Source organism: Callorhinus ursinus, unplaced genomic scaffold, assembly GCF_003265705.2.
Source record: "Callorhinus ursinus isolate GAN/ISIS: 27379988/994484 unplaced genomic scaffold, GSC_fseal_2.0 scaffold20, whole genome shotgun sequence".
Taxonomy (NCBI): domain Eukaryota; kingdom Metazoa; phylum Chordata; class Mammalia; order Carnivora; family Otariidae; genus Callorhinus; species Callorhinus ursinus.
This window is the reverse complement of record NW_027397082.1, coordinates 24,528,030-24,550,383: the sequence shown is the minus strand read 5'-3', so window position 1 is coordinate 24,550,383 and position 22,354 is coordinate 24,528,030. Positions and strand designations below refer to the sequence as shown.

The following is a 22,354-nucleotide window of genomic DNA, read 5'->3' as shown; positions in this document are numbered from 1 at the left end:
ACACACACACACACACACACACACACACACACACACACACACACACAAAATACATGTGTGGTTCCCCAGACCAGCAGCATCAGCATCATCTGGGAGCTTGTTAGAAATGCAGACTATTGGGGGGTGGGGGAGCAGCCCTGGAGTAGGGGCTGTGGCAGTGCACGGGGACCCAGTGCGGTGGCTGCAGTGGCTGCAGGGCTGACAAGAAACTACTTAAGTTCCTGTGGAAGTAAAGTAGAATTTCATAAGAACATAATGGATGGAGAAGAGAAAACCTATGGTGGCTGTGAAGGCCCTGATGCCATGTATGTCAAATTGATATCTTCAGATGATCATGAATTTATTGTAAAAAGAGAACATGCACTAACATCTGGAACAATAAAAGCCATGTTGAGTGGCCCAGGTCAGTTTGCTGAGAACGAAACTAATGAAGTCAATTTTAGAAAGATTCCTTCAAATGTGCTACCAAAAGTATGCATGTATTTTACCTACAAGGTTCACTACACTAACAGCTCCACAGAGATTCCTGAATTCCCAGTTGCACCTGAAATTGCACTGGAACTGCTGATGGCTGTGAACTTCCTAGATTGTTAAATAAAATAAATTATAATAAACTGTTAACTTTTTTCAGTATTTAAAAAAAAAAAAGAAATGCAGACTTATTTCCACCCCCATGCACCCACACCCCACACCTACTGAATCAGGACCTACATGTTAACAAAATCCCCAGTGCTTCCTGTGCACATTTAAGTTTGAGAATGGCCAGGGCCCTTGATCAGCAGTTCCTAGGCTTTATCAGAATCACTTAGGAAAACTTTTCAAAAGGACAGGTTCCTACCTCCCTACCCCATACACTGAATTAGATGCTAAGTGGTAAAGTCTGCAATTGGATATTTTTAAGGAACTCTCAAGGGTTGGTCTGATATGGAGCCACATGAGGAACCCCTGGGCTCTGAATGATGGTGTCATATACAAGTGACCAAAACGGGGTTCATTCCTCATGGGCCTCAAAACACAGATTGAATAATCAAGCTAATAATCACCAGGATGCCTCCAAGCACTGAGACATGACCCCAAACTAATATTCCAATGCACGGGTGGAATGTAAATAAATATTGGTGGCTCACATTTCAGTTTTCAAGAACATTTAAGTGCATTTGAAAAATACTTTTTAAAAGATTTTTGTAGAAACATCATACTCTTTCCAGTCCTTCTTTGGCATAGAGTTTAATCAGATTTAAAATGGTGAGTGTTCTTTGTAAGGTTGTGTGTTTCTTTTCTTCTAGGGCATGTAAAACGAGACATCTGGGTTTTATCATTAAAGTGCTAAAACATGTCCAGCATTTTTAGGAAACTTTTAGGAGTTTATACACTATAGGTATTAGATATATTTGATAGAAGTCTATTCATTTAGTTTTTAAAAGTTTATGCATACCAATTTTTTTTGTTTCAGAAAAATATTTGAGTAAACCATTTAAGTTTCTGACTGTATTTTCCAGCACTTAGAAAATTAGGAGAAAATAGAAAGAAATCTTTTAGTCCCACCCTTATGTGAAAATATCTCATTTTCAGATATTCTTGGTTTTATATTATACACTGAATTCTCATCAATTCATAGCAAAATATGCTTTTACTCTCTTACTAGCATCTGTCAATTTATCTGTGGACATAAAAAGCATCTTCTTTGATTAATTTCTTCCCTGCCTGCAGAATTTCAGGAAAGATATAAAAATATAGATTTTAAAGAGTGAGGCTAGGTGTATTGTAGGCATATTCTGTGCATGAGTCTCAGACATGATGCTCCCCAGTCCTACCATGGAGCAGAGAAGTCAGGGAGGAGTGTAGAGTGGAAAAGCCAGGGAAACATAAGACATTAAAAAAAGTTGTAATTTCTAATTTCAAAGAAATGCCACATTAAATGTAGGTACCTCACAAAACCAAATCACTGGATACATGCCCATTAATATTAGTAAACTTGGCTAACCTTTCCACTGGGCTTATGAATGTACAAAGCACTTACCTCCTTTATCTCCTTTAATCCTGCAATTCTGTAAGGTAGGTGTGGCTCATAGGCCTGTTTTAAACTGAAGGCACAAAAGAAGAGAGACTAAGTAATTGGCCCAGTACCACACGGTTGGTTAGTAAATGTTAGAGTCGAGACTCGAAAACAGCGCCTCTGACCTCAAACACAGGCTCAGGCTGACCGCACTGCATCTAGTAAAGATTATTTGTCCAGTCAGCATCCCCAAAACATGATCTTGTTTTGGTTTGGTTTGCTTTGGTTTTTTGGTATGAAATATGTCACTTTCTAATACTTGAACAGTATGGTTTTGGTTTGTTTGTTGTTTTTTTTTTTACTTTTTAGTCTCTGTCATCAACACCCTAGGTGCTTTGCAAGTAAATATTTCTCTAAAGAGATTTCTTGAGCCAGAAACTGAACACATCTTTACTCCTCTGGAGTGAAGACTCAGCCCCTCTCTACAGGAAAAGCAAGGCTGGTGTTGGGCCCCCACCCCTTCTTGCCACAGTGCCACGTAACCCTCAAATTACCGACCCCAGACAGGTCATTCACTTTTATAGAGACTGTCAACACACCCTCAAAAGCTGTCAGCACTCTTAAACTTCTTTCACTAACTCTCCTGATGACAAGGAGCAGGATCTAACTTCAGCCCACTCGGCGAAATCCCAAGTCCTCCCAGCCTCATGGCCCCCATCTCCAAAACAAATCCCCTCTTCTGCTGATCTGAAGCTCACATCAACTTCCCCACGTCCAGTGTTTTGAGTTTCTGCAGCTGCTGTCCTGGGATTTGTGCCCTTGAGCTGTGAGTCAGGGTCCCCAACCCATTGTCCCCTGCTGTCACCGCTGAGCAGCCGCCTTCTTCCCTTCCCAAAACAGATCCTGGCAGGATTTTTCTGGAAAGGCTCTTCCTGCTGATACCTCCTCTCCTCCAGGAAACAGAGGAGGCTTCTTGGCTCTTCCTTCGACCTCTCTTGCCATCTGCAGTAAAGACAAATAGCAGCCACATCAACTTTAATGTGTTCTTGCTCCCGTTTTCCTTCTGCCTCAGATCTCCACTCCCCTAGACCCTTCCCCTTTTGGAGCGGGTGTGCAGGGCACAGCCGGAGAGCAGCTGGAAGGGGGAGAGTTCAGGCCGCCGCAGTGCGTGTGAAATTCTGCAGGCAGGGGGCTGCTGGTAAGGGCTGTGATATGGCAGGCCCGGGGCTAGCCACTCTTGTTTCATTGCCCTGACTCTTCTCCCTTTTGCTCCTCCTCTCCAAGTTTTGCCCAACAAGGATGCGCTGCCACCATCTCTCAGGCCCCCTGAGTCAGCGTCTTTAGCAATTCCTGGAGCTGCCAGCTCGCTTTTTCCTCACCGTCAACTTCTTCACTCAAGTGAGGCTGCCTCTGAGGCCCCACGGATGGAGGGAGAGTAGGACAGAAGGCGGCAGGGAGGGGTGGCAGTGCATCCGATCCTCTTCACAGAGATAATGGAAGCCCAGCAGGCCATAACTCTAGGATGCCCTGAGGTCAGGAGACCTGAGGTCTAGCCCTGGCACTGCCACTGACTAGCTGGGTGACCTTGGACAAGTCACCTCACCCCTCTCCTTCTTGGGGTTCTTCATCTAAAAAATAAAGGAAATGGGCTAAATAACCTCTAAGGTCTTTTGATTTATTAGCTGCCGTATTATGTAGTAGAACCAGATGTCTAAAACCACGTGTCTGCTCAGCTCTTTCCTCATCACAGCCTTGGCTATGAAATCAGAGTTGCCCGTGTGCTTTAATCTCATTTTGGATTATAAGAAAAATCTTCCTGTGTCTTGGCTTTAGAATTCTTCCAATGATACATTGATTCCAAATTTATGACACCAGTTAGAAAATCCTATGCTGCCATTTCTGACTATTTCTACCCTTCAAAGTCCACTCACACCATGCAGTTTCTAGAGATGAAAGGATGTGTTCTCAGGTTGGACAGATGCAAAGAGAAGTCTCCAGGATTGCCAGTGGAGATGAGCCTCTGGCTATGTTCACTTCAGGATAAGGAGTTTGGAGGAACCCAGTGCCACTATTCCAGGGACTTTCTAAATGTAAGTGTTCCTTTGGGGGAAAAAAAATTGCATGGCCAAAAGAATTTGGGAAACTCCAAACATTAGCTCCTTTTTGGAGATTCACCATGTGCATTAGCGTATTTAAAGCTCCAAGAGGGGCGCCTGGGTGGCTCAGTCATTAAGCTTCTGCCTTTGGCTCAGGTCATGATCCCAGGGTCCTGGGATCGAGCCCTGCATCGGGCTCCCTGCTCCACGGGAAGCTCGCTTCTCCCTCTCCCACTCCCCCTGCTTGTGTTCCCTCCCTCACTGTGTCTCTCTAAATAAATAAATAAATAAATAAAATCTTAGAAAAAAAATAAAGCTCCCAGAAATCCTACCAGTGAAGAAATCTTAATTTATCCTAGCATTTTCCAAACTTATATAGCCCCAGATACCTTCTTCACAAAAGGTATCACAAAAGACTTGTCCAAGGTCACCTCCTAACATCTGGTAGGACATGTCCCTGGAACAGAGTTTAGGAAACATTGCCCCCAAACATTACTGACCTATCTCTATCTGGGTCTTCAGAGCAGAAAGGGATAACTACCACTGCTAGAATATTTATTAAGCACCTACTGTATGCAGAACACGTGGCAGTAATTCAAAATTGGCAGATCAGCTGTCCAGCAGCCAGGATTTCAAAATCTAAAGCTGCAGAGGGACAGGCACAGGAATAAGCATGCCAGTCAACAAACAAGACAAATGAAGTGTCAAGTGCAGCTTGGGAGCATAGGCCAGGCCACAGGGCAGTTGTCTGCCTTCCCTAGCTGAATTTCCCTGCTCTCAGCTGTCAGTCTTAAGTTCTTTGCTCTACCAGGCAGTTACTTTTCAGCCAGTTACATGATATCGAGGCAGGACATTCATTGTTTATTTTTATAGGTTAGGTGGTTGGTGAGGCACACGGAGTAATTTTATCCCGTGCTGAGCATCCTAGAATTTTTGCCTTACACATACGATTCTGTTGAGTTTTATTCTGAATTGGAATCTGTTCTTTCCCCAGAAAAGATGACCTCCTTTTCACCGAATAAGAAAGATATTGAAATGGCCAACGTCTCATGCTGCTGTTTAATCCCGGTCTGAATCAAGTGTCATTTCGGTTTGTGTACATGATGTTTCCTGGACAGGGGGCCCGAGCTTCTCAGGGCCCCCTTCTAGGACCTATTTGTGATTCACTGTTATTTTTCCCAGCACTTCCCCTGGAACCAAGCCATACCCATGCGTCCTCACTTCCTCACACAGTCCCCGCCCTGCCCTCTTTCCCCATCACCTGTTTTCCATTCACCTCCAACATTCCTTAGACCCTCTATTGATATGTTTTTTCTGAATTTTTTCTCTTGCTTCATTTCCACCTTTCCTCTGCCTCTTCTTTCTGTTCTCTTTAAAAGAACTGAAGGCTCATTCTTTCTGAGGGTTTAATCCTTAGGAAGTTCCTCTCTGCTAAGCAGAGAAGGGAAGCCAGCACTGTAAGAAAAAGGCCAACAATGTTTCCACAAAGACTATATCTTGAAAAGGAAATTGCTTATTATTTTTTTAAATTATCAGTATTAGTTGACATATATTGAGTATGTGCTGTGCTCTAAGCACTAGGACCCTTAACATACATTGTCTCTTTTATTAGTCACCACACCCCTTATGATATAGGACATTTATTATTCCCATTTTATGGATGAGCAGTTCAGTCTCACAGAAGGAAGGAAACTTGCTCAAGGTCATAGAACTAGTAAAAAGCAGGGCCAAGAAATGATCCTGCATTTCTCTGGCTCCCCATCCTGTCTTCTCCCATCGCTCCCCTGCCCTCCTTTAGAACAGGGAAGTCAAAGAGACAGAATTCTGGTTTTCATCAAATTTATTCCCTAACAAGTTTCATTCACAGAAGCTCACCCCTCCACACATGTACTGCACAGACAGCAGATTGAATTACCTCCTTAATGATCTATTATATGCAACAGTGTCCAGCTTGGCCAGGATGTAATTGATCTTGGTGGGATGCCAACATCCTTTTTTTCTTCACACAGATTTATCTTCAGGGGAACATATGCCAACACATGCAAACCATTTTATTCCCTTCCATTCCCTCCTTCCTTCTTGATCATTAGTGTTAGTTTCATTATTAGTCTGCTGTTCTGGGCTCACCATTTTCATTGCTGTTGGCAAACCTTTGCTGTTCGGCCCTACAAGTGAAAGAGTGACTTGTTGGGCTTATTTTTACTTTCCTGTGACAAGTGTCCACCTGCTGGGGCCCAGAGTGGCTCACAGCATGTCTCAGAACCTCTGGACTTGCTCAGTGGCCCTGAAAGACAGCCTTCACTCTCCTCCTTTTCCCAAGGAGGATGGCCTATGGACAGTGACTTCCCCAGCCAGGGGACTTAAGTAATCAGGGGGGCCCCTTCCTGTCCATCACTTGAGGCACCTGAGAACGAGCCCAGCCAATTCCAGAGCAGATGAGAAGGTCACCACTACCCTCACTCTCTGATGCCCAATTATCTCAAGGAAAGTGGAATCTTCCAGTCATGGGCCAGATTACCCATAGGCCTTCTATGTCACAGCTCCCTGGGTATCCTTCCCCAGCACTGGCCTCTTGAGCTTCTTGGATGAAGAGCAAGCTGATGGCGGGGTTGTGGGGCGGGTGGTGGCTGTCAGCCTCCCTTCCCCTACCGCAGCCCCCAGGTACCCTGGCATTCAGGTGCTTGGACGCTCTTCTGAGAACCGCAGCACCAGCAGGGAGCCAGCTGCTGTGGCGGCTGTGCCTTGTGCTTGTCTCAGAACAAGAGGTTATTTAGCCCCTGCCACTCGAACCGGACCCTGTGCCGGGAGATAGATGAGTAAAACAATCAATACCTGCTTTCAAGAAGCTCATACTCCAGGGGCAGGAGCCCGGGGCAAAGTGGTCACAGTACAGTGACAAAGTTAGCTTAGGGCAGAGGATGGATTAACCATGTGAGGGTTCAGAAAGGCTTCCTGGAGGAGATGACATCTGGGCCACTCAGCAGTCAATGAGATGTGGGGCTGGAAGGTGATGGAGGAGTTAAGGATTGGGGTCAGGGTGGGCCTCCAGAACCTTTGGGCCCTCCAGCTAGAAATGCCCAGTTAATTCTTAGATATACAGGACAAGAGCTAGATATTCAGAGATAGCAGCTGGGAGGGGGTTGGATATAACCAGATCAGTGAAGGGAATCACTGAGGGAGAAGATATAGCATAAGAAGAGATCCAAGAAGAACCAAGGACAGATTCCCCAAGAAATGCCAGCATTCAAGAACTGACTTGTGCCAGCAGGGGACAATATTATGGGCACGGGCTCTGGGGCTGGGCTGCCTGAGTTGGGATCCCACCTTCACAACTTACTAGCTGTGTTACCCTGTGCAAGTGACTGTGCCTCTCTGTGCTTCCATTTTATCTATAAAATGGGGTGATGATCACATATACCTCATTGAGTTGTTGTAGGATTAAATTAATTAAACACTTTAAGCACTTAAAGTGGTCTAGTTAAGTAGGTGATATAAGCACATTTAATAGCATTATTCCTTCACTGATGTCAGAAAAGGGCAAAACGAAAGGGACAGCCTGTGACATGGTCAGGCCCCTCAGTGCCAACTGGCACAGCTCAGTCGAGAGCCTCAGTGAGGACAGGTGAAGGAGAGCCCCCATGGGAGAGAGATCACAGCTGGGATGGGAAGGAATGGATCATGCCGGGTGGGCAGGGGTGGTGGCTGCCTCACTCGCTGCATGCCCCAGTGGCCAGTGCGGTGCCCAGTGGCGTATGAACTCCTTAGGGGTGAAGAGCCCTCCGTAAAGATTTGCTTAATGAGGATATATTTTCTGAAGGTCCTGCAACTCAGCTGGCATGATGAGGCTGCCGGGACCAGGGAAAGCACGTGGGCCACTCCGGTGGTGGCCGCAATTTGGGGAGCAGGTTTCTTGGGGGCATCTCTGGACTCTCTTGACTCTCCGTCTGGGACACCTAGTTGTTGCCACGAGTGAGCTGTAGGATGGACTCTCATAGGCCTTCTCCTTCCAGACTCTTTAACCTATGAGACCCTGTCCTGTTGTGTGCATCATAGAAAACCTGGAATTTTAGACAGGTGACAGAACGGGAACATGCGTAGACATTCAATTCATGCTTGTAACACCTTCTCTATGACTTTCAGAACGCCAGCGTTCTGTTTCTAAAGGGGATGTTCCTTATTTGAGCTGAGCTTACTGTAGTTTTGTTAAGTTTCTTTGCTTACTAGATCAGGGTAGATATTGGGGCTATAATACAGTTTAAAAAGCTATAATGAATTCACTCTTTGGTCTAATGCTCGTAAGAGAACATGGAGAGTAATAAAGCATGGTAGTTTAAAAGCACAGGCTTTTCATTTGGCTCGTTCCTAGTTTATAGGTTGTGTAACCTTGGACAAGCTAGCTCTGCCACTCTGAACCTCAGCTTCCTCATCTGTAAAATGGGAACAGTATTAGTACCAGCACGTACGGCTGAGAGGATTAAAAGGGATAAGTAGAGTCCCTCTCACAAGTACAGGCCCACCACATGGAAGTGGTAGTGATTATAAGTATTATTATTAAAATCGTGCAAAGAGGAGAAGAAATTGGTTCACAAGTGGCCCCTGCGATAGGATCAGGATAGTTTGGAGCTAACCTCTCACTTATATCAACTTTTTATGTAAACGCCTAGCCATGGGTTTCAATCCCACTATTAAAATGGAATGAAGTAACAAAGACCCTATTCTAGGACTATCAATAGATACTTTTACAAAAGGAGAGAATACAGATGAGATGAAGCTCACTCTTGAAGACCTTTTAATAATTGGTTTCAGAATGAATGACCTGTTCAATTGAGTAGGGTAAGAGAGCGGAGGATACCCCAGCCTGCATGACTCAGCAGTTCTCTGCAGTCCCTTTAACTAGAAATGGCATCTGCATGTTGAAGTCAAAATGTTTACTCTCGTTGCTTTTAAAACAGTAAGTTGCCATAAAAAAGAATGAGATCTTGCCATTTGCGACAGCAGAGATGGACCCAAGGGAATGGAGCTGAGTAAACTAAGTTAGACAGGGAAAGACTATACCTATGATCTCACTTAGATGTAGAACTAAAACAAGAACAACAGCAACAGACCAAGCTCGTAGATACAGAGAACAGATTGGTGGTTGCCAGAGGTGCGGGTTACAGGGTGGGGAAAATGGGTGAGAAGGGTCCAAAGATACAGACCTCCAATTACAAAATAATTAAGTCATGGGGATGTGATGTACAGCATGGTGATTACAGCTAATAATATTGTATTGCATATTTGAAAGATGCTGAAAGAGTAGATCGTAAAAGTCCTCATCAAAAGAAAAAATTTTTATAACTATGTATGGTGATGGGAGTTAACTAGACTTATTGTAGTCATCATTTTGTAATATATACTAATATTGAATCATGTTGTTTGCCTGAAACTAATATGTCAGTTATACCTCAATTTAAAAAAAAAGAATATGGTGTCACAGAGAGTGGAACAGCAAAACATTTTCAAAACTTTTAATAAATTTATTCTTTGTACAAAAAGGTAGTTTAAATTAAGTATGTCATGTGGAATTGCACACTTGTCAAAACTTCTAGATTTCACACTGAAAATATTTACATGTAATTTTATTGGCATGAACCATCGGTTAAATGGAACCAAAATAAAGAAGAAACATTTTAAAAGAACAGTAAACAATTCTAAGAAATTTAGAATTCTGAATATTTAGGGAACGTTTAGTTGAAGAATCTTTTGCAAACCATGGGCGAGACATTCTGCAAACAATAGAAGGATGGCCAGAACACTATGGTTTCTATCCACAAGGAGCTGACAATTTAGAGAAGGTGGATATGTAGACAACAGACTTAACTGCAAGGCAGAACATGCTATCTTACTTTTCTTATACTTGCTCCAGCCCCTCCTGTCCTCATGCCTAATATAGTTCCTGGCAAATGCACAGGCATAGAGTAACTGTAGGAAGAATTAGCACTGTTACAGAGATATGAATAAAGTACTTTGGGAGAGAGTGGGGACCACAGAATGGTAAAAAGACTGGACTTCCAAAGATGGTAGCATAGAAATGGGTAAGTTGGCCTTGTACCTCCCAATCATAGTATCCACTATAACTACTCTTTATTACTTGCTTATGTTATTTTCCCCCACAAGGCTCCAGCCTTCCCAAGAGCAGGTGCCATGTCTGTCATGTTTATTGGTGTCCAGCATGGTACACAGGACATAGTAGATACTCAATGTACTCAATAAGTATTTGTTAAAAGAAGGAGGGTCATCAGATTTATTTGTCAAGACTTCCCCCCACCAGTTACAAGTTAACAGCAACTGAAACCTGCTTAAACAAAATAAGGGCATTTTGGGGTTTATGTATATGGACTCTTCATAGGGCTTCAAGTAGGGCTGGATCTAGGAATCTAAGGTTCTCAGGAATCTATCTTCGTCTTTTTTTTTTAGATTTTATTTATTTATTTAAGAGAGTGCACACATACACATACATGCACACACACACGTGAGTGGGGGATGGGGCAGAGGGGGAGGGAGAGGGACAAGCAGACTCCACACTGAGCGCAGAGCCTGTCATGGGGCTCAGTCTCAGGACCCCGAGATCATGACCCGAGCCAAAACCAAGACTCAGGCACTCAACCAACTGAGCCACCCAGGCACCCCCTATCTTCATCTTTCTTTTGTGTTATCTTTATTCTCAGGTAGACTCTCCTGATATTGTGGCAAAGACAACTGACTCGTATCTTTACAGTTTACAATTCCAACAAAAAGATTGTGTATCTTTTCCTGATAGTTTCAGGGAATGACTCTGTCAAGGAGGACTCTGGTTGGCCTGGCTTGGTCATATACCCACTTTGAACAAATCACTGACACCAGGCCTAAAGTCAGGGAAGGAGCTGCTCCATGAATTCTGTATAGATTGAGATGCAGAAAGCTGATTTCAACTAAGAGACATTGGAAAGCCAAAGCAAACAAACAAAATGCCCTATGTATTCACACCCCAAGGAAACTGGACAGTAGCGTAGAGATAGGAATAGGCTGAGAATAGCAAATGATACAAAACATAGTAGGGTTGAAATGTCAGACAAATGAGTGGTGGGCAGCTATGGGAATTAATGCTGAAGATGTAAATTTAGATCAGATGGTGTCCGGCTTGAAGACCAAAAAATGTTTAGATTCGTTCTGTAGACAATTGTGATGCAATGTGAGGGGAAGGGGAGGGGGTATAATCCAAGATGTATTTAGGGCTTCTCCAGAAGCCACCTTTAGGGGCCTCTCTTTTCCCCTCTGTGTCCCTCCTAAACCAAAAGTCACCAGTGGAAACATGCCAAGCAGGGCATGGAGTTCAAGAGACTCTCCTGCAGCTACTTCATGTCCAGAGGGATGTCTGAGCACATGTAACTTGCTGGCCTCTGCATCCTCAACACTGAGCCCCTGGCGTGAACAAGTCACAGCCTCTGGTTTAAGGAGCTGACAGCTGGGGGATATTGGTCTCAGACAAAGTACTAGAAATATACCCGCATATACATATATGAAGTATGTACGTGTATATGTCTATTTATGGGACCAGGCGGTTTAAATAGGAGCAAAAGGATGTTTGATTCCTCATGAGGAGTCAGGGGAGCCTTCAGAGTGGAGGAAATAGGTGAGTTAGCCTTCTAGGAAAGGCTTGTGCTCAGGACACAAACCCTTCTCAGGGCAATCAGATTCTTCCTGGTCCAGCCTTGGCCTGTGTCCTTCCTTGTGCTTAGGAAGAGAACTTAGAGCTTCCTTTCTTCAGGATTTCTGTGTTCTGCTTCCTGGAATTCAGCTTCTCCACAACTCAGATAACAGCACCCCCACGGCAGGAGCAGTCCCAGCAGTAAACAGCTACTGAGGCCGTAACTACACACCGAGCATCGTGCTCCCATCTTTGCATAGTCTCCAGTCTCATCCTCATCATCCTTCTAGGAGGTCAATACTATCGTTCCCATTTTACTGAAGGGGAAACTGAAGCTGATAGCTGGGCGGCCTGCCTCAGGACCAGGCACAAGAGAGGTGAAACGGGGGTGAGCATGGTCCACTCGGCCTGGTGCCATGTTCTCCACGGTGCTCTCTGCTCCCTCTCTCTGCTCCTGCCTGCTTCCACGTGGGTCACAGGGACAGCCCCAGCTCAGGTAGGTTACAGAGATGGTGATCCGTACGTAGTATTGGACTGGTACTAGAGGAAGGATGCTTCAGCTGACTCAAAACTGCACCAGGGGTGTGGAGAGGGACACTGAACCCCTGGGACGGTTCTCAACCTAAATGTGCCTAAGAATCACTGGGGAGTTATCTAAAAATGCAGATTCCTGGGCCCTGCTCTCAGAGAGTCTGGGTGAGACCTTGGAATCTGCATTGGAAGAAACACCCTACTACTACAACCATTAGAGGTGCTGAGGCCAGTGTTGCACATGTTGAAGAGTGCTGCCTAGGCAGGGAGGTGTGTGTGTGTGTGTGTGTGTGTGTGTGAGTGACAATGTGTGTACATGCCCACACGCCCACAGTTCAAGGGTTGTTTTAGGAAAGCTCCATGGAGGGCAGGTGTCACTGGCCACTGCCCATAAGCTACTTCAGAACACCTTTGTCCAGGTTTTCATTGTCTTCTGTGGATCTCACCATTCGAATCCAGCCCTGCGGGCAGGGTGACCAGATACCCACTGTAAAGGATCATCTTTCTGTGAAAATCACTCAGCATATTAAAAAAAAAACTTTTTGGCACGAAGACGTTTGTCTTTTTTCTGGACCTGGGAACAGCAGTAGGAAGTGTTCAGGCCTTTTCCCAAATATAATCCCTGACTGATTAGAGGCTGAGAATCCTCTCTGCCAGTGGCCTCCTGGGACTCTGGGTGGCCTGCCTGGTGGTCAGAGGCACCAAGCACCCCCACACTGAAGATGTGGGAAAGATGGTCTCTGTCCTTGAGGACGTAAGATCTAGTAGTGGAGACAGAACAGACCCATGTGAAAGAGTCAGACACACAAATAAAAATAAAGCAGATGCAAGTCCTTGCAGCAATGAGAATCCCAGTGCAGACCTAAGCTCGGTCTCAAAGTCTGACATTAAGTCAGGGAGAAACAGGAAGAAGTTGGATGTGAGTTGCCAGGTGAGCCATCAGAACAGCCTTCCTAGAGGAAGTCACACTGTCTCTTTAACCAGATCTCATGGAGCGCTTGCCGTAGGCACTGCTACTGGTGCGCACTCTTGAGGAACACGGTGCTGATTGTGTAGGGGGTCTGGGGTCAGGGAGACCAGGGGCATCACAGAGCAGGCCTCCTCAAGAAAGTGATGCTTTTCATCGGATTCCTAAAGGCAGCCCTGCCTCTAAGTTTAGGGGAGTCAGGAGGAAGTACAAAGAAGGCCCCAGCCTGTGACCTCCTCACCTTCTCTTTCCATGTTGGCTTGTGTATACCTGTATGTGGATACCTCAGACCTCAAGTTCAAACTGCATCCACACAACACACGCCCCTACCCCCCAGCCAGCCTTCAGGCCTAGTGTCATGATCTACCCACAGGAGGACTGATGCCAGAAGTGGGCTTGAGCTCTTTGGATGGGGGATTTGAGGGTCCTGGGTCTACAGGGATGAGTGATCTGGAACTGGGTACACAGCCACTGGGCAGACACTTCCCTCCACCCCAACATGGGCCTTCTAAAGCATGGAGCCCAGGGCAAGGATCCTGATGGCAGAGTCTGAGGGAAGTTTTGCCTAAAGGATAAGTAGGGGTTAGCTAAATCAAAGTCAGGAGTGGGGGGAAGCCTTCCCGTAGAAGACCCCTGAAATGAGAAAAGGCCCTGGTCATCTTCCTAAAAGCATAGGTGGGGGGAGGTTGGAGAACCGACAGGGGCCTGGTGGCAAATGTAAGGATTTGGCTTTACAAAGGACACGGGCAGGACATGGCGGGCCAGGGAAAGGTAATTATGAATTGAGCAAGAACATTCCTTCCAAACTGAGCTTGTGTGATGCCAACAAGGTGTTTGATGTGAGGAGAGCAAGCTGTTCAGTTTGGCTAGGCCTAAGAGTTCTGACAAAGGCAAGAGTGGAAGAAAAGACACATCAGGAGAGGAGCACTTGTGGAGAAGTTGTAGGCATGAACCTGGGTCGGGCCCTCAGGGGGAGCACAGAGCCTCTGGAGGAACTCTTACAGAACTGGGCTGGGGGCCAGATTCTGTCTTTGTTCTGTGCTGACCATTCAAATAAGGCAAAATAATCATTTAACATGTTCCCTATGCTTGAGTTGTAGTACTTTCTATGTGTGTGATTTTTGTGTTTTTCTGTGTGAATTCAGTGTCCTGAAATTCTTTCTAGATTGGCAACACATCCTGTCTTTCACTTAGTAAATACGACCACCATTTATGCTTTGGGGCAACATTTTTCAGTCGTTTCCAAATCCTTGTGGGGTTTTTGGTGACATTTATTTTTCATAATTAGTGATGAAACTCTCATCTCTTAATGCCCATGAACTTATGAATACATTAGGCCACAATAAGAATTATCCCTGATGTCTGTAAGCAGATGGTGTGTGTGTGTGTGTGTGTGTGTGTGTGTGTGTGTGTGTGTGTGTGTGTGTGTGTTTATGATAACAGGGCTTACATAATCCCAACAGCAGGCCCTGGGGACTCACACGCAGAGATGGAATGGCTGGTTTAAATTAGGTTTCCATGTGAAATATCATATCGCTATTTTTTTCCTAGCATTGTGGGAAAGTATATGGAAAATGATTTGACCGATAGGAAATAAATCTGGATGCATGATCAGGACTGAGGCACAAACCACGTGGTAGTCTGCGCCTGCTCATGAAGCAGTCTCTCTGAGGGAAAATGAATTAACCCTTTCAGGCCACTAGACTAGTGAGTCCTCACAGTGTACCACAATAGCCTGAAAGAGCTGTGACTTTCCAGAGCTACTGATTTGCAATCAGTTTCCAATTAAAAAAAAAAAAAAAAGGAGCTAAAGCCATAGAAAGAATATATTCTTTCTATGAGGTCCAAAGAATTAATGCATTGGGTGTCTGGGGAACCATTTTAACTTTTGGGGATTCATTTTTATTTGTAAGGAGATGGGTTTGAGTTTCTAGCTCAAAGAGTCAGTAATTTTATGATTCTAAGTGTTTGCTCACAGCTTCCCACAGCAGGATAGGTCTCATCAAAAGCAAATCACACGGAAGGAAGAAATGCACCGAGCACCAATGACACTCAGTCTTTATTGACAAAACAGTTTCTTGTTCTAGAGAGCCAGAGTCTCACAGGGTGACTTTTAACTGGGTAACCAGGTGATGAGGGTACAAGGCATGGAGACAGTGAGCAAGGGATTGCTCATAGCTGCAGGAGAGGGGTTGACTCTAGGAATCCCAGAAGGTGCCAGGGTGCTCAAAACAGCCCCAGGAGATCAGAACAAATGGTTATCTTAGGTTATCTTCTTCCCAAGAGGCTCTGAATTCCTTGCAGGATGATCTGGACTGAGGCTGGTCCTAGGAGTCTGATTCCAGATCTGTTCTCCTGATGTTGCACAAAGTCCAGAGCAGGTAGAGAGCAGAGGTGCATGCTGGGAGCCCCCTGGGCTGGGGCTGGCCTCAGGGTGGCAGGTGGTCCATCACATGCGTGTCAGCACTGCTGGCTGGTACCACAGGGTGACCCTGTCTTATCACTGAAGGTCCCTGTTGCCACTGTTTCCCTGTTGTTTCTGTGTAGGGAAAGAAAAAGGGTGTTCAGCACCTGTCTCTTCTGTTCTGCTTTTTTCATTGCTTTCATCATATTTTGGGACTCTTCTTGGCATCTTCTCCTTTTATTCCAACTCTGTGTTCAGAGGTGCTGCTCTTAACCGAGTGCTTAGAAAAACCTAATCAGTGACAAGTTTAAAAGAAACTGTCACCCCTCATTCGATAAAAGAGTACCCCACGGGGAGTCCTCATTTTTTTTCTTTAAATGTTTTATTGTTATGTTAATCACCATACATTACATCATTAGTTTTTGATATAGTGTTCCATGATTCATTGTTTGTGCATAACACCCAGTGCTCCGTGCAGAACGTGCCCTCTTTAATACCCATCACCAGGCTAACCCATCCCCCCACCCTCCTTCCCCTCTAGAACCCTCAGTTTGTTTTTCAGAGTCCATCGTCTCTCATGGTTCGTTGGAGAGTCCTCATTTTGACATCAACTAGAATTGGGACCTCAGAAAATCACTTCTCCCTTGAGCCATAGATTCTTAATCTGGAAAAATGGGTTTGGACTGCCTCTCTGATTGCTGTCAGCACTAAAGGCCATTCATTCCTATCATTTTATAAATGGGGGGGCGGGCAGGAGGTGCAATATACCGTAGACCTTAAACTTGTTTTTTATGCAGTTGCCATGGGTAACCAACCATGAACTCAGTTCAGGCCTCCCTCTCCCTCAGGCCAGGGAAATGAGTTGGCCCCAGGTTTCATCACTGTTGCTGAACCGGTGCAGCTCCTGGGCCATTTGAGGTCAAGACCAAGGCTTTGGTTTGTTAACAGCTAGGTTTATCAGCCCAGACATTAGCCAGGATGGAGCAAGTGACTTAAATGAACACTAGTGTCCCAGCACCAAAGTATAGATAGCAGCAAAATAACCTTAGAGATTAAGCAGAGGATTTTGAGGCTGCATATCAGAAAGGGGGGCTTAGTAGCGGGTTATTATTAATCTTGCTGTCCATCAGTCAACTGTATTTAAATGTATTTTTAAAACAATATTATCCTTAGGCCTTATTTTCTTATAGTCCCATGGAATTTTATAGATCAAGAGGGAGTTTATGAATTATGTTTCTGCCTCCATATTTTCTTTTTCTTTTTTTTGACTTTTTTTTAATTAAAATTCATATATTATTTGTTTCAGAGGTACAGGTCTGTGATTCATCAGTCTTGCACAATTCACAGTGCTCACCATAGCACATACCCTCCCCAATGTCCATCACCCAGCCACCCCATCCCTCCCACCCCCCTCCACTCCAGCAACCCTCAGTTTGTTTCCTGAGATTAAGAGTCTCTTATGGTTTATCTCCCTTTCTGGTTTCATCTTGTTTCATTTTTTCCTCCCTTCCCCTATGATCCTCTGTCTTATTTCTCAAATTCCTCATATCAGTGAGATCATATGACACTTGTCTTTCTCTGATTGACTTATTTCGCTCAGCATAACACCCTCCAGTTCCATCCACGTCGTTGCAAATGGCAAGATCTCATTCCTTTTGATGGCTGCATAATATTCCATTGTGTATATATACCACATCTTCTTTATCCATTCATCTGTTGGTGGTTCTTTCCATAGTTTTCTGCCTCCTTATTTTAAAGATGGAAGATGAAGAATATGGAGAGGTTAAGTGACTTTCCCAGAATCCCATAGCAAAGCAGTGATGGAGCCTAGAGCTTCACTTCAGATCCCTCAGCTGGGGCCTTCATTTCCTAATACTAAGTTGATTTATAAAAAGAAAAAGAGTTTTCCTGTGAAAAAAATATTCATCGAGTTTGCAGGACCTGGGTTCAGTGGATGCCCCTCTCTGCATTTTCCAGGTGAGCTCCTGGGTGACGTGGCTGATCCTCACGGCGGGCTCCATGGAGGAGAAGCGAGAAGTCTTCTCCTATTTGGTGCACGTGGCCAAATGCTGCTGGAACATGGGCAACTACAATGCTGTCATGGAGTTCTTGGCTGGCCTCAGGTATGGAAGTGGGGAACACAGTTACCTGGATACCAGCCAAATGGCACTGAATTAATTGCCCTGGAAACCACATTTATCCAAACCAGGCAATTGGTTGTGGGTGATTGTTTGCGAGAAATACGTTATTCTTTGCTAACACCACAAACCTTGTCCCTCAAAGATACAGCAGCAGAATTCAGCCCCTGTGGCCAGTCACAATCCTAATTAGCTATGTCTGCTCTGATCCCATGCTGTTGGCCACACTGGGTAAAATTACCTGGTTGCACAACTCCATTAACCCCATCGGCAACCCCCACCTGCCCTCTGTGCCCTGTAAACCCCACTGTTATCAGTCTCTTCCCGGCTCTGCCTGATGAACTGCCTCAGCACTCTAGGCTCTCAGCCACCGACTGGGAATGGCTGACACTGATAACAAGCATTCAGTAATGTTAGCTGTTATTTTCATTGAACATTTACTATGTGTCAAGCACTGAACTATGCATCTCCTATGCATTAAATCTCTTAATTCTCAGAGCAATTTCTTGGTCGATACTATTATTATTCCCACATCATACAAAAAAAAGAAACTAAAGTTAGGAGAAGTTAAGTCCACCTAGCATGGCTGGGATGTGAATGCAGACAACCTTGACTTGAGAGCCCTTGCCCTTAACCTCTCATATCCTGCTCGTATGCTTTCTCCCCTAAGCTAATAATAAGATCACCATTTTATCAATAAATCTCCTGCCTTACTCCCTTTCAGCTTTAGTTATCTGGCATAAAGTAACTGCCCCTCACTCTTGTGGGAGGTAATGTGGTATGGGGCAGAAGGGTATAAGTTGTTGGGTGAGAATAACAGGGAATCAAATCCTGGCACCCCCATGGAATAGCTGTGTGATCTGAGCCAGTTACTTGATCTCAGTGAGCCCTAGTTTCTTCATCTGTAAAATGGGGATGATAATAATAAAAAGCACCTACCTCCTCACAGAGGATTTAGTAAGATAGTACAAAGTGTTTAGCACGCATGTTTGGCATACAGTAAGGCTCTAGAAAATGAACCTGCTGTTGTTAGTGTCTCAGATTCACCTTCCTAATGAGGGTTCTCCCTATAAATAGATCTTGCTTCATAACATTATTGAGATTTTTCTCTGATTCTCCAGATCGCTGCAAAGGGATTCTGGGTTGGGGGAGGAAAGGAAAATTCTCAGAGTTGGAAATTTTTTTTGTCCTTTTGAACTTTCTTAACTAAGAATAAACTCAAACGATAATGTCACTGGCATTTAAAGTGGTCATACAAATGTATCAGGCGTGGCTCAAAAGAAGGAAAAAAATAGAAAGAATACTGAGAGAACAGGAGATGATTTGGATGATTGGATTCTCTTTGTGATAAATTTTCTACAAAGGACCTGTGTTACTTTTCTTTAAAAAAAAAAAAAGAATGATCATATGATAAAACAATTCTATTTTAATGATGCTTATCCTCGGTGTTTGGCAAGCCGGTGTTGGCTATTGGCTAGAGACCTCGCTTCTTCTGTTCTGGATGTCATTGTCCTCACAGCATGGCAGTTGGTTTGCTCCAAAGTGAACAACAAGAAAGCAAGGCCAAAGCTGCAGTGCCTTTTATGGCCTAGCCTCAGACATCACACACTGTCACTTCTAACATATTATACTGCACATAAGACAAAAGACTCGTTGATTGTGGATGGGGTCTGTACTACACCAGGAGCTGTGGATCACTGGAGGAAACAATTAGGAATAAAAAGATTTACATAGAACAATATTTTATTCAATCATGGTATCAACTTAAAATAACCCAAATGTGGGGCGCCTGGGTGGCTCAGTAGGTTAAGCGTCTGCCTTCAGCTCAGGTCACGATCCCAGGGTCCTGGGATCGAGCTCCGCATCGGGCTCTCTGCTCAGCAGGAAGCCTGCTTCTCCCTCTCTCTCTGCCCCTCCCCCAGCTTGGGCTCTCTTCTCTCTCTCTCTCTCTCTATCTCTCTGTCAAATAAATAAATAAAATCTTAAAAAAAATAAATAACCCAAATGAACATTGGTGGGGAAATGAAGGAAATAATACGATGCATCCTTACAATGGAATATTATGTAGCCACCAAAAATGATGTGTATGAAATATGTTTAATATCATTGGAAAACCAGCAATATATAATGCCTAAAAATATCTGGGAATAGGGCTGTCTTTACTTAATAACCTCAGCAATATTTATACAACATTTATAAAATATTTAGACCAGACATCTACAAATAGAATAAATACTGGAAGGAAATATACCTAATGTTGTCTGTGGATGAGAGCACTGTGGGTGGATTTTCTTTATTTTTGGTATTTTCCAGATTTTCTACAATGAACATCTAGTACCTTTATTAACATAAAAAGAAATAAAGGTTTTAAAATAGTGTCAATTATCAATCTAACAAAAAATAATTTGATCTGATCTTGCTGAGATTTGTCTTTTGCCCCCAAATGTACCATGACAACCCCATTACCCATGGAAAGAAGGATGATGCAGTAATGAGAATCACATATTCAGTTTGTTTATTTATACTTCCATTTCATGCCCCAAAAAGGATTCTCACCACCTTGTAAGAAATCAGTTGTAGCTGGACTCAGTGGGGTGAAATCCGGAAATAATTTTATTTTTCTGACATCACTGTCTTTCAACCCTGCCTGATAGGCTCTTCCTCCCCCCGACTCTGGGTCTACATTGGGACATCCTATAGCTTTCGCAGTCACTGATGTGGTCAATAGCTTGTGTCATTCTCCTAGGCTCATGAGCATGAATAAATCTCAGAAGCATACAGCTGTGCAGGAAAAGCAGGTTGTCTGAGTACCTACAGTGTGACACCATTTCTATAAAGTTTAAAAGCACACAGACAGTTCTACAAGCTGCTTAGTGATATATACATATGTTGGGGAAGCATAAAGAATTATAAGGGCACGAGAACGCTAAAGTACAGTTGTGGTCCCCTTCAGTGAGGGAGGGAGGAGTGTGTGCTCATGGAGGAAACCACTGGGGCCTCAACGACATTATTAATGTTTTATTATTTAAACTAAGAGGTTGGTGCCTGGGCGTTTGTCATATTGTACTTTTCTATGTCCTTTGAATGTCTTATATATGATATAGTGATTTTTTAATCCAGTCTGATATAAATCAAAATTTCAACATCTCATTTGATTTACAGCTTCACCCTTTCCCCACATTTCACAACTTAGTCTCAGAAACCTGCAGTAGAATGGGAGGACAGGGTTTATCTTTTCTTCCTCCAACTCAGGGTACCTACAGAAAAAGTGGGTGGGAGAAGAAAGAGGGAGGGAGATGGGGTGAAGGGAACAAAGGTCTCTTTGACTGGGACACTTGTAATCTGGCCTAGGTGCTCCCACAGAGAGGGATATGACGTGCTCTTAGGGTTTCTTCCTAGGTACTCCTCCTCTGTTCCCCCACCTGTTGCCCTATAGGTACCTCCCACTGCACCATTAGCTGGCAAGGGGCAGGGCCCCCTTAGTCCCCAGGATCCAGCTCTGGATTTCCTGCCCTCATAGGCTCTTTCTGCTAGGATCCCCTCCTTCGGCAAGCAGGCCTTTCTAGATAGTTGTGCAACTACACCTCACGGTGTCCCTTCCTAACTCACAGGAAACGCTCAGTGCTTTGCACTCCCAGACTCTGCAAATGCAAGACAGGCCCACTGGAACCTTCAAACAGTTCTAGGCATCCTGTCATCTTTAGACCTTCCCAGGCAAGAGTCACACACCGGGTTCTGTGATCAACAAACTCAGGACATAGGTCAGCCTCTCCATGGAGTTCACGTGAAGCCCTCTGCCCTGGGGGTGATCCTCCTCGCTTCACATACCACACTCTGACAACTCTATCCAGAGAAATATCCCCTTCCCAGCTGCTTAGATTCAATTCTTCTGCACGGGCTGATGGACAGTTATAGACCACAGATGGCAGAGCAGTTTGGGTACCCTTATGACGACCTGGTGCCTCTATTTAGGAGGTGGGGTACAATGTCACCTGTTGTTCTCAGCAGCAATTTCATCATAGGAAAAGTCCCATTTAACATCCTGTTATGTAAATAGTATTTTAAGATAATGTCCCTCAGGATGGGCCAGTGGCTTAATGTCAAAGCTGGATTTAGTAAAAGCAGTTGTACAAAAGAGGCCAAAACAGGGTTTATGTATTTCACTGAGGGACTGGCCTAATCTAAGGATAACATTTAAAAGATCAAGAGGAGTGGATGGACCATGTTTTCTGCAGACAATCCTCCATAAATATCTGTACAAACCATATTACCCACTAGGTTTCCCTCTTGGCTACAGCTGCCAGAAAAGCTCAAACTTAGGTTCAGGGCCCACCTTCCAAAATTAACTCCTTTCACATGTGTTATTTGTATCTGTCCTACTTAATTTTGTGTTTCAGTTTCTAAAAGTAATACATCATTTGGGGAAGTAGGTGGAGATATGAGTCCTAAATAAATATTACAACATAAGGAAAACTGAGTCAAAAAGAATAGATTTGCATGGAATTTAGGCTATATACTGTGGATGATATTATTTCTCCTTTTATCTAAAAAAAAAA

At 44.2% G+C, this 22,354-nt stretch overlaps 1 protein-coding gene and 1 pseudogene across 5 annotated transcripts in view; both read left to right on the top strand.

Moving 5' to 3' along the window:
* Positions 1-22,354, top strand: part of PLCE1 (phospholipase C epsilon 1) — a 337,159-nt gene that overhangs the window by 213,162 nt on the left and 101,643 nt on the right. For all 5 annotated transcript variants that reach the window (XM_073904420.1, XM_073904421.1, XM_073904422.1 and 2 more), the window contains one exon: positions 17,638-17,783. In XM_073904420.1, the coding sequence (XP_073760521.1) occupies positions 17,638-17,783 (146 nt within the window). The remainder of the gene's footprint in view (positions 1-17,637; positions 17,784-22,354) is intronic.
* On the top strand, positions 169-610 carry LOC112830686 (elongin-C pseudogene; annotated as a pseudogene).